The 18794-nt window shown below is 36.0% G+C and overlaps 1 protein-coding gene across 16 annotated transcripts in view; it reads left to right on the top strand.

Annotated features, from left to right (window-relative positions):
• Window positions 1-18794, top strand: part of LOC142349375 (myotubularin-related protein 13-like) — a 235257-nt gene that overhangs the window by 202392 nt on the left and 14071 nt on the right. For all 16 annotated transcript variants that reach the window (XM_075400867.1, XM_075400878.1, XM_075400874.1 and 13 more), the window contains 3 exons: window positions 5058-5295; window positions 5655-5793; window positions 6248-6524. In XM_075400867.1, coding sequence (XP_075256982.1) covers window positions 5058-5295; window positions 5655-5793; window positions 6248-6524 — 654 coding nt within the window. The remainder of the gene's footprint in view (window positions 1-5057; window positions 5296-5654; window positions 5794-6247; window positions 6525-18794) is intronic.

The following is an 18794-nucleotide window of genomic DNA, read 5'->3' on the forward strand; positions in this document are numbered from 1 at the left end:
TAACCGTGTGTGTCTTTTATGCAAATTACTCGCTTGACACTTTTGCACATTTCTAGAGCGTTCTTTGACTTCTCAAGTGACTTTTTCACGCTTTCGTTCTTCATTTTTGAGTGATTTCTATTGCTCCGAAGTAAAGCGTGTTGCTAATATAAAATTTTGTCGGTTTATGTTTAGAGGTGTATTCGTATCTAGAAAAAACCTATATAAATAAATTGGTTCTCGTACTGCAAGAGTGGATTGACCAGTCTTTGTATAAAAAGATAATCTCCAGCTGTTGTTTTTTTTGGAGAATGAAACATTTATTTTGAACACCCTCCTTGGTTAACTCATTGTCAAGCTATTAGGTAGCATTTCAAAGTCATAATCCAAGTTTTGAATCACAGCAACTCTCAGATTATTGGCCCCTCGTCATTTACATGTTGAATTATTATGTGAATCAAAACCCACACAATCGTGGTTTTCAATTGGATTAGTAGAACCCACAATCAGGTTTTCGGTTGGAATAATTGAACCCACACTATCGGGTTTTCAATCGGAATAATGAAACCCTTAAACTCGGGTTTTCAACTTGATATTCAACATTCGAGATGCCTAGACATTAGGGAGATGCCTAAGTCACTAGACATTAGGGAGGCTTCTTTTTTTGATACTGGCTCGCAGGTCTGCGCTTCTTGCTATCATTATTATAGCGTTTCCTCGCATTAGTGTGAGAAACCCATTGAGCAAGCGTGTTGAAAGCAACTGACAAACCAGCTGAGTGCAAACTTCTGTTCTCAGTGAGTAGAGCTATTCGCTCTAATGTCTTTCTCACCAATTCAGAAAGTCCACCAAATGATTCAACAGCCATATGAATGAATTGAACACCTATGTTGGAAGATTGTTGGAATTACTGCTCAAACTTCCGTTCTTCAGCAGCTCTTAGCTCAAATCAGACTTCCTCGCCGCATTGGAATTAATACTGGGTTCCAGTGGGGAGGTGATGGTTACATCCAGATCCACTGGCTGTCCAGCAGACTAACAAGGTTAATTTAGATATCATATCCAGTCGCGAATTTGTTTCTGCTATCAGCTTTTTTCTCACAAACTGGCGACAGGTTGGCAGCGCTGCAAGCGGAGAAAAATTGTCCCTGAGTCCATCGTGCATCGAAATCGTATCGCCCCGGCCGTGGCATGTAACAGCATCATCACCGAGTGTATGCATTGATCCTGTTTTACAATAAGGACGCTTCCTTGTTACGTAGTGGCGCCCAGTCGTGCGCAGCTGCACGTTTGGCAAGTGATGGAGACCGAGAGCCGTTATGGGAGCTCCCGATTACCAGGCTCGTGATTGAGGCTCGAGAGCTTGACAACAAAGGAGCTTTTTTCCCTTTCGGATGTTTGCTTTTTAATGAATTTTTTGAGAGGGACCTTGTCGAGCACTTCCTGTATTTTGTTTTGAGTAAGCTGCATTATTGACAAACCATTTAGTTCATCAGTCATTTTGGTAAAGGTTTGGTCTGCTGTCGGACTTTGGCCAGCTATAAGTTCTACCAATGTACCCGACTGCGATATCCAACCAATATAGACTGCTTTTATCTGGCCAGTCATTAGTCTAACTCTGATTCCAGTCTTATTGATAGGAAACTAACCTTGATGCCATTACTCATTGGACAAGACTGTACCCAGTAAAAATGTAACGCGGTTCTTTAACGAGGAGTCAAAGAATCGGGGGATCCAACAGCGACCCCAGTACTTCAAATTGCTCTTTACTATTTCTTTAATTTCTATCAACCGTATTCAGAGCTCCTTTTGACGAGACCTCCCATTTGTCTGAGCCGCAAGTTTTGCACGAGACTCAAAATATCTAAGGCCTCGTTAAGTTCGGTTTCTGTTCCAGCAACAGTACCATCGTCAAGTCAAGGTAACAACAGTGCTGGTTACGATTGGTTATTTTTGGTTCAATCTCTTTTACTATAAGCTACAAGGTCAGGGAAAACAAGTGTGCCCAAGGGATCTTGTTGCACTCCGAATTGACTAGTTACAGTTTTGTTGGTGTAATGAAGATGAATGTGCTGTGAGTAGCAATATATGGCAAACGATGCAAGACTTGACATTAAGGTATCGACTACGATTTTGTTTGTTTGGCTATGCATTTTGCAACCAAACGTCACAAGACCTCGCCCACAGCTGTAGGAAGCACACCTTCTTTTAATTTCTTTAAAGCAGTTAAAGAAGCACTGCAGAAAACTGTTGCCACCGAAACAGGGAGATTACCTCTGCTAGTCAAATTCACTAGCTTTGTTATTTGTGTAATAGCTTGTTTATATTGATCAGGAGCTTCGCAATTAACTGCGCGCAAAAGGTGTTCGGGATACCTTTAAGATGGACCATTAGCGAAGCAAATACTGATGGTTCATCAAACTGATTCGCTTGAGTTTTAAGCTCTCTAAATGTTTGAATTTTATCTGGCGCTACTCCATCGGATGAGACAATTTTTGCTGCTATCCCGAATTGGGCAAGTGCTTCTGTGGTTTTCTTATCGGTTTTTCTTGGGGAACAGCGCCTTGGCACGAGCTGCCAGTGTTTCTGAGGCGTCCTTAACGGTTTTCTGGATTGCTTCATCGATGCAGCTTCATACCAAAGATAGGCGTAGTCCCCCGCTTTCCAGCGCTCACACCTTTTTTAATAATTTCTCGTGTTTTTTATTCAACCCCTATTAGATGCTCGTAACATGCATTTACTGATGGCAAATAGCTTCTTCCAGTTTTCTGTGCAGTTTGGCTGTGAGACACAACCCTCGATAAATTTAGTGAGAACGTCCGACCAACTTATTCGACATTTGGCAGGTATGTACCGTAGTGCTGGAATCTGCTTCTCGCAAATTGGTTCCAGGTCGGGCAGTTCTATAGGATTCATGTTTGATGCACCAGGACTCCCCTCTGTGCTATTTGAACTTGTTTCTGTTTCACCAGTCAAAACTATCTGGTCAATGCTGGCTGCTATGTCACGGGGGAAGCTATTTGACAGTAGCAAGCTAAATTGAGCGTATGCTCAAATGGGTTCTGAGCACACCCACTGGTGAAAATGTGGTCCCCAACTTGCATAACTGATTTTAGTTCTGTTGTGTTGGCGGTCTTTCACAGTTATTTTAAACAGTTTGTCTTTTTTATCAGATTAAAACAGCACTATCAGCAGGGGTCAGTGTCATCGACTGTCAAATTGCGCATTGACTGTTAATCCAGAGGATTGGTTTCCTTCTGTTAGGTTCTATTAATTTCCAGCTTATAAACCCTGTCCTCAGATTGCTGGGTGACTGAAAATAAATGTTTTGACGAAACGTCAATTTCATCATTTAATGTAAACAGAGAAGTCGATTGAAGAAAAGGGTTAATAGAGTAAACTCACTCTTGTTCAAAATTTTGTGAATTAGCAGGAAATATCATATATGTTTTTCATAATCAAAACACCGCATAAATGATTTTTTCTTCAAGAATTTTCATGACATAAAAATAAAAATAAAAAAGTGCTCGATAAAAAAAACTCGAGAATGCTCGCTAAAATATTCTATGCAAACACAGAGTATTAAGCGCTACAAAAATTAAAAATGAAATAATAGTATGGCGTTTCATCTCTCCAATTTGAAAGGAAGGTAGTGTTCGAGGTAGTTTGATAATTTTTGTGCAGTGTTGACAAAAACAGGGAAAAACCTTGAACCTTTCAATTTTTAATACTTTAACAATCAGAGTTCTTTGTGAATTATTACTGACCACTGGCTTATATTCATTCTGAGCAAACAAATGGCACTTTAATTACAAATGATATCAAGAATAGTTTTTCACTGGCGGAGTTGCTGACAAAATGAACATTTTTGTAGAAAAATTTCTGAAAACTTCAAATGACTTATAACATTTCGGTCTCGATGTTTGATCGTTAAAAACCGTCCTTAGCTAGGATGCGTTCATTGGCTTATTATAAGCTGGCAGAAATGTATAAAAACAATAGATGTGTTAAAATTTACGCTGTAATAATATTTAAATGGAATTTGAGCATCAGGCTTTGAAAAAATAAAAACGAGCGTTCGAAGTATTTCTACGCTTGGCAACAGGTTCGCAGCTATGCTAATTATTTTAGTTTAATAGTCGACAGAACATAACCATAAGAATTTGCAACTCCATACAACTCTTTTGTTTAGAATAAAAGACTTTGCGTGGGAAAACAGAACTTTTGGGAAGAACATTAAAATGTTTGGATACAATGCTGTTGGGGTTTTTCTTGAACCATTTTGCATTATTGATATCGTATATAACTGATGAACTTGTTAAATTGCTCTCGAACCAAGTTTGGAGCAGCTATTGTAAACGTGTGTCTTTTTATGCAAAATTTTCACTTGACCGTTTTCTTCTAGAATATTCTTTCGATTTCACCTCTCGATTGACTTTTTCACGGCCGACTCTTTGATTTTTTTAGTGATTTGAATTGCGCGCATTCACAATTGAAATCTGTCTCAAAAATAAAACTTATTGTGAGTGATGACCGTACAGAGCCCGTGTAGAACTGTGGTTAAGTTAATGGCCTGGACTCATCCGAACCCCTCCGTTGTCTGAAGGTTTTGCACCATAAAAGCTTCTTCAGCCTATGCCCCCTTTCTAAATTGTTTGCCTCGCCGGTCGTTCGAGAGCAATTTGGCCGACCTTAGTCAGTTTATTTTTTTATATCTATTATTAGTTAAGTGTATTTGAAACGTGACGAAGTTTGAAGACTTTAAACATCATTTCTTCGAGAAATAGAAAATATCTCTTTAAGCGGTTCCATTTTTCAAGGGCTTTTGAATAGTTTTAATCTTTCCGCAAGCATATCGATCCGACAAAACTGGCTCAACAGAAAAGAATTTGGCTGCTATAAATTTCCTGGCCTCCATTTCATGGAGGGTTTGAACGAAATTAACAAATGCCGGTAAATTATCTTTGATAGGACTTCTAATTAACAAACTGCTTCAAGTGTCGTTGAGAAAATTCGGGTCTCTAAGTTTTCCGATAGCTGCTTTGTCGTAAATATACCACAATATATGTGCTGTTTAGAGCGGATTCAGATCATTCATCCCTATTCACGTGGACAACATGCTGAAAGACCTAGCATACAAGAGTCTGTCCATAATGGCCAATCAGAGAGGCAGTAGTCTCCTGGCACCGTCAAATCAAAATGCGGCTGCAGAGAGCGGCACTTCCTCTTCCAATATAGCTCATCAGTTTGCAATTTTGGAGTCTAATTTAGAGCATTGTGCGATTTGTAAACAGAGGATATCGATAGCAGTCCCTGGTTAGTCAATTGGTAGTGCTCATTGTTTCCCATAATACTGGAAAAAAGGTCTATTCACTTAAAAATCTTTTATAGCTTCGGAAACGGCTAGTTGAAAAAATGATTTCGTGTTGCCTCGCGCCCCACCTGATACTGAAACTAGATAATTTTATTCAGATCCGATTTCACGGGGTGCTACTGAATAGAGCAGTTATTCGATATACATATCAAATTTTTTGGCCAATATTTTCTTTGCAATTCTATTTTAAGGGGAGATAATAGTATTTTTGGGTATATTTTTGTTTGTAGTGATGAAATTTTTTGAGTTCTACTTGGTGTTTATTCGATACTTTGATGCAATTCTGTTGTGCTTTTTTAAGGCATGACCTGTGGTATTTGTGACGTGATGCTACACAAGAGTTGTCAGCCTCAGTGGTCCAGACCCTGCAAGACTCGAAAGAAAGACAGTGTGGCCAACCCTCTTGCAGGAGTGGCCATGGTCAAGTCACCCTCCTTCACGTAAGTTCTCTTCAACTAACTCCTAATCTCTGGACAACTTGGCTCTTATCTTGGTTCTTTCGCACGCATATTTAGAAAATGTGAACAAATTTTAGATGCATGTAACGAAGTGCAACTAAATGAAGTTGGTTATAAAATTTGATTGGTGAAATTATGAGGTTTTAGCCCCCCCTTTCATACACATTTTGATTGAAACAGGATATTTTAAAGTAAAAAGAACAGGATTTTATCCGTTGGGACCTAGACGTGCGGCACCGTGAGGTGAAGAGGAGTAATTTGTGAGTAGAGGGAGAGTAATAGTTTTCGGGACAAACAGACTTCTCTGGCAAGAAGTTCGTGAAATTGTTGCTTCGAATATTAGAATTTCATGCTTAACCCCGGCTTTGAAATTTGCAACTGAATCGAGAACAATTGAGAACTGGTGAGTTAGTAATTTCTATTTTCATGCATGTAGGTACAAACCAGGAGGTGATAGTGGAGTTGATATCTCGATCTCCAAATCGCACAGCGGATCAACAGCTGGAAGTGACTCGGATCAGTCGAGACGGAATACTACGGGGACACTAGTGGCTACTCAGTCCCACTCCACCACCCTAGTGAACACTAACAACAATACCAACACCCCTAGTACGCACGATAGTCCTGTGGCTCCTTATGGAGGAGGGGGCAGAACTATGACTAAGAATGACACCATGTCTAAGTACAGCAGTAGAAGAGTGTCATCTGAAAAGGTCTGCAAGTTGCTATTTTGTATATTCGCGTTATGTACTCGAAACTGCTCTGCAAGTATTTAATTAATCAAAAATGTTCCGTAGTTGTGAATGAGTTCTAATTTGGGGGAAAATAGTGCCAAAAGTCGGAGGCATGCATGGGATGCCAATCTGGCCCATTTCCAAAATTTTAGAGTTCAAGTGCACTTATTTGGGTCCAATCTCGGTTTTAATCTTTTTCCTCTTCTGCCTGATTTGATCCCAATTGAGGTCTCAGTGGCTTTTCATGCAGTCTGCTTGGCTCAAAATTAAGAGCTTTGAAAATAATAGATTTGAAAACGTAACGTTAGCCCAGCTATCTCTCAAAATTGGTTTTTCTATTTAAGATTTCTGGAGTAAGTGAATTGATCAGTCCAAATTGGTAATGTACTGTCTCTCTGTGCCGTCAATTACAAACCACACCTTCGATGTTGTTCTTTTCATTAACCACACTTTACTATCATTTAACTTATCCTGCTGCGTTTCGAGTCAAGTGTCGAATCATAGATGCGTATATTGATAGAGATTGGAGTGGGTTCTTTTTGTAAGACTGCGTTTGTAACGTGACAACTTGGTGGTAGTTACACCGCGGAATAAGCGGATAAGATCAGCAGTGCATCGGATGAGCAATGTGATCTTAAAGTATGCATACACTATGAGATGAATAAAAACTTTGAAACAGGCTTCTTGACTCGTCGAGGAATGAAATTTCACTCTAGAAAATTATTAGTATTTCAGTATGTCAATATAATAGACAACTATTTCGGATTTCTTTATTGTAAGACCATTATTAATAGACGCTATTATCTTCTCAGCCGGTTATTATAGCAACCCAATTTTGTTTTTTAACATTTCAAAGAATTTGTCTTGTATTGAATTGCTGTCTTTTTTTACAATGCAAGTATTCGGATTATATTGCTGCGCTTTTTTTTCACCCATTTTCCGCTTTTTCCACGTCCGTTAGAAGTCAAATTACAGTGATGATTTTAAGCACGCTGGAGTACTAAAGGGAATGAATGAGCGAGTAGATTTCAAGCGAGCTTTTTTTCAAAGTACCTTTAAAGTTGAACGAGAAATTGGTTGCGGTTCAATATATTTTTGATTTTCTTTTTTTCACTTGCAGCAATTTTACTTCGTCTTCAGCGTAGTTTCTTTTCTTGCGTGCTATTAATATGATACATGTGTTCTAATTTACTCTTTTCGTAATCAATTTTTATTGAATGCCTGATTTTCCCCTTTTTCTGCTGTCTTATCATTTAGTATCGTTAACGACTGGTCAAACTGGTTGCCTATAATGCATAAATTAATCTAATTAATAGTTCAGGTCATAGCCAATTGTGTTCGTCACTGACAATTTTTCTCAGAAATTTTGAGTTTTGCTAGTAATATGTTGAACTGTTTGTTGTCCTATCATTAAGTCTAATTAGGGACCAGTCCATTAGGCTACTATAAATATTTATTTTTTTCAATTTCATGTTCTCAGTTCAACGAAGCTAATGGTTTCTATGACTCCGACAGTAATTCTTTCAAAAAGTTTTGCGCGATTTTAATTGTCCAGTTTGATCTTCGATCGCTTAATATATTTAATGGTAGGTCACCTCTGTTCATGATGATGACTTAATTTAGCGTTTTTAATTGCTCTTGAAGCAAGTTCATAGCAATTATTGTAAACGTGTTGGTCTTTTTTAATGCAAATTTTTTGCTTGACCATTTTGCGCTTTTGATCTAGAACACCCTGACTTCTCGAGTGACTTTTTCACGCTTTCGTTCTTTATTTTTAGTGATCTCTAGTGCTCTCTCTCCGAAGTAAAGCTTTTTTAATATAAAGCCGGTTGCAGCATAGCAAAAATAAGGTGGGCAAATAGCACAGTCGGCAAGGCATTTGTTTATGAAACGGGAGGTCAATGGTTCTAATCCTGGTGCGGTCCAATATTTTCTCACCCCCTTTTCTAAATTCTCTCATTCAGAATTTCAAGCAGCTCAACTCAAGTGGCGGCATTTCACTACTGAAACTTAAAGGAAAAGTGCGAGAAAATTGGCGTCATTTTTTCACTTAAAATTTTTTTATTGCTTTTGTGATATATAAAGCTCTAATGACGTCATTTGAAGACTCAGTTACCCCCCCCCCCGACTGAAGTAAGCTGCAATATATTCGCCCCCACTAGTCGTTCGGGAGCAAGTTATGTTTAATTTTTCTGCATATAGGGTCTGTTTATATAGAGCATATGGGTTTCGTAAATTTTTTTTTCGAGTTACGAATTTTTTCAATGATTTGGATTGTAATTCAGGATTCATCATTTTATAAGTTTTTCTAAGATGTGTTCACAAATGTTTGCAACTGGAGTGGGGATGTTAACGCCAAAACAGGAAAGTGAGGGATTTTGCTGGTTGAGCTTTTTTTCACTCCAATTCTAAAGTGGAGTGCCTAAAGAGTATTTGATTAAGTTTTCGGTTTCTGGTAGCTAATTTTGTTCACATGCGTTAATGGTTGAGCAAATAGTTTTCAAAGTTGTTTCCAAGTACATTCAGGGTCTACATTTAAGTTATGTCAATAAAAATTCGGGACTTGTTCTGCTACGTTTTTCATACTCCAAAGGATTTGGATTGTTTTGTTGTGCTGTCTTTTTTAAGGATTTGTTCATTTTTAGAGTCAATGAGAAGTCCTATCAGAGTTGCGATTTTAATCACGCTGAAGTAGTAAAGAGAGCGAAAAAACAATAAGTTCTGAGGCGTGATTTTTCTCAAAATACCTTCAAAGTGGAGTGAGAAATTGGTGTTCGATTTTGTTACTTTGTTTTCTTATGTCTTAATTTTCTGAGAGGTCTCGGCAGCTCCCAAGAATGCTAAACCAATTATTGCTTGCATCATTTGACTCAGTTCATAGCTATTGCTTTCTATGAACTATACGCTGTTCGTTTTAAAAATAATATTTATGATTTTTTGCGTTTTGCGTGTATTTGTTGCACTAATTAGTGTTTTATCACTTATTCTCAATAATGACAAGTATCAAAGTTCTATAATGAATATATATTTAATTGAGAAATTCTTTCACTTCGTAGCTAATGCTTTTGGAGACTTTTGTTCTGTTTATAGCAAAAAATATAAGTTCTTTAGTTAAAAATATTGATTTATTTTGCATTGTCTTTATTTAATATTTAATCTCATTTTTGACAGCGTTCATTGGTTATTAGTTAGAAAAAACTGAATCGGATGTGTCCCCTGATTTCAGAGCAGACGTTTTTTAATTTAGCTTTCTTTTCAAAAATGATTTGAATTTTTTAGTCTTGCGTTTTGTCGTTTTTCTCGTGGCCTTGTCTTTCATTCTCAAAAACTACAATTCTCATTTGTTTTGTAGCGCGGTGTGATCCTGTTTGATTAAATTTCTAGCTAACTATTTTTGACTGAGATGACATTTGTTTTGAATGGTTAAAGTGAATTTGTGTTTCTTGCCTTCCTTTTTGTTTCAATTTTCCTCTTTCAGCCATTAGAACTGCCCATTAGAAAATTTTGAGTATTTTACGACTTTTACTGTTTCAAGTTTTATGGCGTTTAGGGATTCTGGAATGTAGTTGTGTGCTTGTTGTTCTTTTAGTCCATTGATTTTCAAAATTTTTCTGATTTCTTTCAATTTCAATAGTTTTTGCGGGTTTTTCGCTTCGTCTGGCGTTGTTCCCCGCTATTTTGTTTTATTGTGTACTCATTCTACGGATGCGTAGGGTCAATATTTCCATAGAGTGAAATTATTATCATTAATGCGTATCATATTAATCTAATTAGGGACAGTCCATTAGGCTACTATAAATATTTATTTTTTTTCAATTTCATGTTCTCAGTTCAACGAAGATAATGGTTTCCAGGACTCCCACACTAATTCTTTCAAAAAGTTTTGCGCGATTTTAATTGTTCAATTTGATCTTCGATCGCTTAATATCTTATGGTAGGTCTCCTCTGTTGATAATGATGACTTTCTTTAGCGTTTTTAATTGCTCTTGAAGGAAGTTCATAACAATTATTGTAAACGTGTTGGTCTTTTTTAATGCAAATTTTTTGCTTGACCATTTTGCGCTTTTGATCTAGAACACCCTGACTTCTCGAGTGACTTTTTCACGCTTTCGTTCTTCATTTTTAGTGATCTCTAGTGCTCTCACTCCGAAGTAAAGCTGTTTTCTAATATAAAGCCGGTTGCAGCATAGCAAAAATAAGGTGGGCAAATAGCCAGTCGGCAAGGCATTTGGTTATGGAACGGGAGGTCAATGGTTCTAATCCTGGTGCGGTCAAATGTTTTTCCACCCCCTGTCATCTAGATTCTCTAATTCAGAATTACAGGCAAACGTTCATTTTAAATAAAATATTTGTGATTTTTTGCGTTTTGCGTGTATTTGTTGCACAAATTAGTGTTTTATCACCTATTCTCAATAATGACAGTTATCAAAGTTCAATAATAAAACTCCGACACTTATCAAACTCCGACACTAATTCTTTCAAAAAGTTTTGCGCGATTTTAATTGTTAAATTTGATCTTCGATCGCTTAATATCTTATGGTAGGTCTCCTCTGTTGATAATGATGAATTAATTTAGCGTTTTTAATTGCTCTTGAAATAAGTTCATAGCAATTATTATAAACGTGTTGGTCGTTTTTAATGCAAATTTTTTGCTCGACCATTTTGCGCTTTTCATCTAGAACACCCTGACTTCTCAAGTGACTTTTTCGCGCTTTCGTTCTTCATTTTTAGTGATCTCTAGTGCTCTCACTCCGAAGTAAAGCTGTTTTCTAATATAAAGCCGGTTGCAGCATAGCAAAAATAAGGTGGGCAAATAGCCAGTCGGCAAGGCATTTGGTTATGAAACGGGAGGTCAATGGTTCTAATCCTGGTGCGGTCAAATGTTTTTCCACCCCCTGTCATCTAGATTCTCTAATTCAGAATTACAGGCAAACGTTCGTTTTAAATAAAATATTTGTGATTTTTTGCGTTTTGCGTGTATTTGTTGCACAAATTAGTGTTTTATCACCTATTCTCAATAAAGACAGTTATCAAAGTTCGATAAGAAAACTCCGACACTTATCAAACTCCGACACTAATTCTTTCAAAAAGTTTTGCGCGATTTTAATTGTTAAATTTGATCTTCGATCGCTTAATATCTTATGGTAGGTCTCCTCTGTTGATAATGATGAATTAATTTAGCGTTTTTAATTGCTCTTGAAATAAGTTCATAGCAATTATTATAAACGTGTTGGTCTTTTTTAATGCAAATTTTTTGCTCGACCATTTTGCGCTTTTCATCTAGAACACCCTGACTTCTCAAGTGACTTTTTCGCGCTTTCGTTCTTCATTTTTAGTGATCTCTAGTGCTCTCACTCCGAAGTAAAGCTGTTTTCTAATATAAAGCCGGTTGCAGCATAGCAAAAATAAGGTGGGCAAATAGCCAGTCGGCAAGGCATTTGGTTATGAAACGGGAGGTCAATGGTTCTAATCCTGGTGCGGTCAAATGTTTTTCCACCCCCTGTCATCTAGATTCTCTAATTCAGAATTACAGGCAAACGTTCGTTTTAAATAAAATATTTGTGATTTTTTGCGTTTTGCGTGTATTTGTTGCACAAATTAGTGTTTTATCACCTATTCTCAATAATGACAGTTATCAAAGTTCAATAATAAAACTCCGACACTTATCAAACTCCGACACTAATTCTTTCAAAAAGTTTTGCGCGATTTTAATTGTTAAATTTGATCTTCGATCGCTTAATATCTTATGGTAGGTCTCCTCTGTTGATAATGATGAATTAATTTAGCGTTTTTAATTGCTCTTGAAATAAGTTCATAGCAATTATTATAAACGTGTTGGTCGTTTTTAATGCAAATTTTTTGCTCGACCATTTTGCGCTTTTCATCTAGAACACCCTGACTTCTCAAGTGACTTTTTCGCGCTTTCGTTCTTCATTTTTAGTGATCTCTAGTGCTCTCACTCCGAAGTAAAGCTGTTTTCTAATATAAAGCCGGTTGCAGCATAGCAAAAATAAGGTGGGCAAATAGCCAGTCGGCAAGGCATTTGGTTATGAAACGGGAGGTCAATGGTTCTAATCCTGGTGCGGTCAAATGTTTTTCCACCCCCTGTCATCTAGATTCTCTAATTCAGAATTACAGGCAAACGTTCGTTTTAAATAAAATATTTGTGATTTTTTGCGTTTTGCGTGTATTTGTTGCACAAATTAGTGTTTTATCACCTATTCTCAATAAAGACAGTTATCAAAGTTCGATAAGAAAACTCCGACACTTATCAAACTCCGACGCTAATTCTTTCAAAAAGTTTTGCGCGATTTTAATTGTTAAATTTGATCTTCGATCGCTTAATATCTTATGGTAGGTCTCCTCTGTTGATAATGATGAATTATTTTAGCGTTTTTAATTGCTCTTGACATAAGTTCATAGCAATTATTATAAACGTGTTGGTCGTTTTTAATGCAAATTTTTTGCTTGACCATTTTGCGCTTTTCATCTAGAACAGCCTGACTTCTCAAGTGACTTTTTCGCGCTTTCGTTCTTCATTTTTAGTGATCTCTAGTGCTCTCACTCCGACGTATAGCTTTTTCCTATTATAAAGCCGGTTGAAGCATAGCAAAAATAATGTGGGCAAATAGCCAGTCGGCAAGGCATTTGGTTATGAAACGGGAGGTCAATGGTTCTAATCCTCATGCTGTCAAATGTTTTTCCAACACCTGTCATCTAGATTCTCTCATTTAGAATTTCAAGCACAACGTTCGTTTTAAATAAAATATTTGTGATTTTTTTGCGTTTTGCGTGTATTTGTTGCACTAATTATTGTTTTATCACTTATTCTCAATAATGACAGTTATCAAAGTTTGATATTGATACTCCGACACTTATCAAACTCCGACACTAAGTCTTTCAAAAAGTCTTGCGCGATTTTAATTGTTCAATTTGATCTTCGATCGCTTAATATCTTATGGTAGGTCTCCTCTGTTGATAATGATGAATTAATTTAGCGTTTTTAATTGCTCTTGAAATAAGTTCATAGCAATTATTATAAACGTGTTGGTCTTTTTTAATGCAAATTTTTTGCTTGACCATTTTGCGCTTTTCATCTAGAACACCCTGACTTCTCAAGTGACTTTTTCACGCTTTCGTTCTTCGTTTTTAGTGATCTCTAGTGCTCTCACTCCGAAGTAAAGCTTTTTTCTAATATAAAGCCGGTTGCAGCATAGCAAAATTAAGGTGGGCAAATAGCCAGTCGGCAAGGCATTTGGTTATGAAATGGGAGGTCAATGGTTCTAATCCTCGTGCTGTCAAATGTTTTTCCAACCCCTGTCATCTAGATTCTCTCATTCAGAATTTCAAGCACAACGTTCGTTTTAAATAAAATATTTGTGATTTTTTGCGTTTTGCGTGTATTTGTTACACTAATTATTGTTTTATCACTTATTCTCAATAATGACAGTTATCAAAGTTTGATATTGATACTCCGACACTTATCAAACTCCGACACTAAGTCTTTCAAAAAGTCTTGCGCGATTTTAATTGTTCAATTTGATCTTCGATCGCTTAATATCTTATGGTAGGTCTCCTCTGTTGATAATGATGAATTAATTTAGCGTTTTTAATTGCTCTTGAAATAAGTTCATAGCAATTATTATAAACGTGTTGGTCTCTTTTAATGCAATTTTTTTTTTGACCATTTTGCGCTTTTCATCTAGAACACCCTGACTTCTCAAGTGACTTTTTCACGCTTTCGTTCTTCATTTTTAGCGATCTCTTGTGCCCTCACTCCGAAGTAAAGCTTTTTCCTAATATAAAGCCGGTTGCAGCATAGCAAAAATAAGGTGGGGAAATAGACAGTCGGCAAGGCATTTGGTTATGAAACGGGAGGTCAATGGTTCTAATCCTGGTGCGGTCAAATGTTTTTCCACCCCCTGTCATCTAGATTCTCTAATTCAGAATTACAGGCAGAACGTTCGTTTTAAATAAAATATTTGTGATTTTTTGCGTTTTGCGTGTATTTGTTGCACTAATTAGTGTTTTATCACCTATTCTCAATAATGACAGTTATCAAAGTTCGATAATGAAACTCCGACACTTATCAAACTCCGACACTAAGTCTTTCAAAAAGTCTTGCGCGATTTTAATTGTTCAATTTGATCTTCGATCGCTTAATATCTTATGGTAGGTCTCCTCTGTTGATAATGATGAATTAATTTAGCGTTTTTAATTGCTCTTGAAATAAGTTCATAGCAATTATTATAAACGTGTTGGTCTCTTTTAATGCAAATTTTTTGCTTGACCATTTTGCGCTTTTCATCTAGAACACCCTGACTTCTCAAGTGACTTTTTCACGCTTTCGTTCTTCATTTTTAGTGATCTCTAGTGCCCTCACTCCGAAGTAAAGCTTTTTCCTAATATAAAGCCGGTTGCAGCATAGCAAAAATAAGGTGGGGAAATAGACAGTCGGCAAGGCATTTGGTTATGAAACGGGAGGTCAATGGTTCTAATCCTGGTGCGGTCAAATGTTTTTCCACCCCCTGTCATCTAGATTCTCTAATTCAGAATTACAGGCAGAACGTTCGTTTTAAATAAAATATTTGTGATTTTTTGCCTTTTGCGTGTATTTGTTGCACTAATTAGTGTTTTATCACCTATTCTCAATAATGACAGTTATCAAAGTTCGATAATGAAACTCCGACACTTATCAAACTCCGACACTAATTCTTTCAAAAAGTTTTGCGCGATTTTAATTGTTCAATTTGATCTTCGATCGCTTAATATCTTATGGTAGGTCACCTCTGTTGATAACGATGACTAAATTTAGCGTTTTTAATTGCTCTTGAAGGAAGTTCATAGCAATTCTTGTAAACGTGTTGGTCTTTTTTAATGCAAATTTTTTGCTTGACCATTTTGCGCTTTTGATCTAGAACACCCTGACTTCTCGAGTGACTTTTTCACGCTTTCGTTCTTCATTTTTAGTGATCTCTAGTGCTCTCACTCCGAAGTAAAGCTTTTTTAATATAAAGCCGGTTGCAGCATAGCAAAAATAAGGTGGGCAAATAGCACAGTCGGCAAGGCATATGGTTGAAACGGGAGGTCAATGATTCTAATCCTGGTGCGGTCAAATGTTTTTCCAACCCTGTCATCTGGATTCTCATTCAGAATTTCAAGCAGAACGTTCGTTTTAAAATAAAATGTTTGTGATTTTTTGCGTTTTGCGTGTATTTGTTGCACTAATTAGTGTTTTATCACTTATTCTCAATAATGACAGTTATCAAAGTTCGATAATGAAACTCCGACACTTATCAAACTCCGACACTAATTATTTCAAAAAGTTTTGCGCGATTTTAATTGTTCAATTTGATCTTCGATTGCTTAATATCTTATGGTAGGTCTCCTCTGTTGATAATGATGAATTAAATCAGCGTTTTTAATTGCTCTTGAAGGAAGTTCATAGCAATTATTGTAAACGTGTTGGTCTTTTTTGATGCAATTTTTTTTTCTTGACCAGTTTGCGCTTTTCATCTAGAACACCCTGACTTCTCAAGTGACTTTTTCACGCTTTCGTTCTTCATTTTTAGTGATCTCTAGTGCTCTCACTCCGAAGTAAAGCTTTTCCCTAATATGAAGCCGGTTGCAGCATAGCAAAAATAAGGTGGGCAAATAGCCAGTCGGCAAGGCATTTGTTTATGAAACGGGAGGTCAATGGTTCTAATCCTGGTGCGGTCAAATGTTTGATTTAAATAAAATATTTATGATTTTTTGCGTTTTGCGTGTATTTGTTGCGCTAATTAGTGTTTTATCATTTATTCTCAATAATGACAGTTATCAAAATTCGATGATGAATATATATATATATATATATATATATATATATATAATTGAGAAATTCTTTCACTTTGTAGCTAATGCTTTTGGTGACTTTTATGCTGTTTATAGCAAAAAAATATAACAGTTCTTTAGTTGAAAATATTGATTTATTTTGCATTTTCTTTATTTAATCCCATTTATGACAGATTTCTTTGGTTATTAGTTAGAAAAACTGAATTGGATGGGTCCCCTGAGTTCAGAACAGACGTTTTTTTTATTTTAGCTTTCTTTTCAAAAAATGATTTGTATTTTTTAGTCTTGCATTTTGTCGTTTTTCTCGTGGCCTTGTCTTTCAATTTCAAAAAATACAATTCTCATTTGTTTTGTGGCGCGGTGTGATCATGTTTGAATAAAATTCTAGCTAACTATTTTTGACTGAGATGCCATCTGTTTTGAATTCTTAAAATGAATTTGTGTTTCTTGCCTTCCTTTTTGTTTCAATTTTCCTTTTCCAGCCATTAGAACTACCGAAGAGTATTTTACGACTTTTACTGTTTCAAGTTTTATGGCGTTTAAGGATTCTGGAATGTAGTTGCGTGCTTGTTGTACTTTTACTCCATTGATATTTAGTGTTTTTCTGATTTCTTTCAATTTCAATAGTTTTTGCCGGTTTTTCGCTTCGTCTGGCGGTGTTCCCCGCTATATTGTTGTATTGTGTACTTTTTATACGGATGTGTAGGGTCAATATTTCCATAGAGTGAAATTATTATCATTAATGCGTATCATATTAATCTAATTAGGGACAGTCCATTAGGCTACTATAAATATTTATTTTTTTTCAATTTCATGTTCTCAGTTCAACGAAGCTAATTGTTTCTAGGACTCCGACACTAATTCTTTCCAAAAGTTTTGCGCGATTTTAATTGTTCAATTTGATCTTCATTCGCTTAATATCTTATGGTAGGTCTCCTCTGTTGATAATGATGAATTAAATCAGCGTTTTTAATTGCTCTTGAAGGAAGTTCATAGCAATTATTGTAAACGTGTTGGTCTTTTTTAATGCAATTTTTTTTGCTTGACCAGTTTGCGCTTTTCATCTAGAACACCCTGACTTCTCAAGTGACTTTTTCACGCTTTCGTTCTTCATTTTTAGTGATCTCTAGTGCTCTCACTCCGAAGTAAAGCTTTTCCCTAATATGAAGCCGGTTGCAGCATAGCAAAAATAAGGTGGGCAAATAGCCAGTCGGCAAGGCATTTGTTTATGAAACGGGAGGTCAATGGTTCTAATCCTGGTGCGGTCAAATGTTTGATTTAAATAAAATATTTATGATTTTTTGCGTTTTGCGTGTATTTGTTGCGCTAATTAGTGTTTTATCATTTATTCTCAATAATGACAGTTATCAAAATTCGATGATGAATATATATATATATATATATATATATATATATAATTGAGAAATTCTTTCACTTTGTAGCTAATGCTTTTGGTGACTTTTATGCTGTTTATAGCAAAAAAATATAACAGTTCTTTAGTTGAAAATATTGATTTATTTTGCATTTTCTTTATTTAATCCCATTTATGACAGATTTCTTTGGTTATTAGTTAGAAAAACTGAATTGGATGGGTCCCCTGAGTTCAGAACAGACGTTTTTTTTATTTTAGCTTTCTTTTCAAAAAATGATTTGTATTTTTTAGTCTTGCATTTTGTCGTTTTTCTCGTGGCCTTGTCTTTCAATTTCAAAAAATACAATTCTCATTTGTTTTGTGGCGCGGTGTGATCATGTTTGAATAAAATTCTAGCTAACTATTTTTGACTGAGATGCCATCTGTTTTGAATTCTTAAAATGAATTTGTGTTTCTTGCCTTCCTTTTTGTTTCAATTTTCCTTTTCCAGCCATTAGAACTACCGAAGAGTATTTTACGACTTTTACTGTTTCAAGTTTTATGGCGTTTAAGGATTCTGGAATGTAGTTGCGTGCTTGTTGTACTTTTACTCCATTGATATTTAGTGTTTTTCTGATTTCTTTCAATTTCAATAGTTTTTGCCGGTTTTTCGCTTCGTCTGGCGGTGTTCCCCGCTATATTGTTGTATTGTGTACTTTTTATACGGATGTGTAGGGTCAATATTTCCATAGAGTGAAATTATTATCATTAATGCGTATCATATTAATCTAATTAGGGACAGTCCATTAGGCTACTATAAATATTTATTTTTTTTCAATTTCATGTTCTCAGTTCAACGAAGCTAATTGTTTCTAGGACTCCGACACTAATTCTTTCCAAAAGTTTTGCGCGATTTTAATTGTTCAATTTGATCTTCATTCGCTTAATATCTTATGGTAGGTCTCCTCTGTTGATAATGATGAATTAAATCAGCGTTTTTAATTGCTCTTGAAGGAAGTTCATAGCAATTATTGTAAACGTGTTGGTCTTTTTTAATGCAATTT

This window comes from Convolutriloba macropyga, chromosome 11 (assembly GCF_964194025.1).
Source record: "Convolutriloba macropyga chromosome 11, txConMacr16.3, whole genome shotgun sequence".
NCBI lineage: Eukaryota > Metazoa > Xenacoelomorpha > Acoela > Convolutidae > Convolutriloba > Convolutriloba macropyga.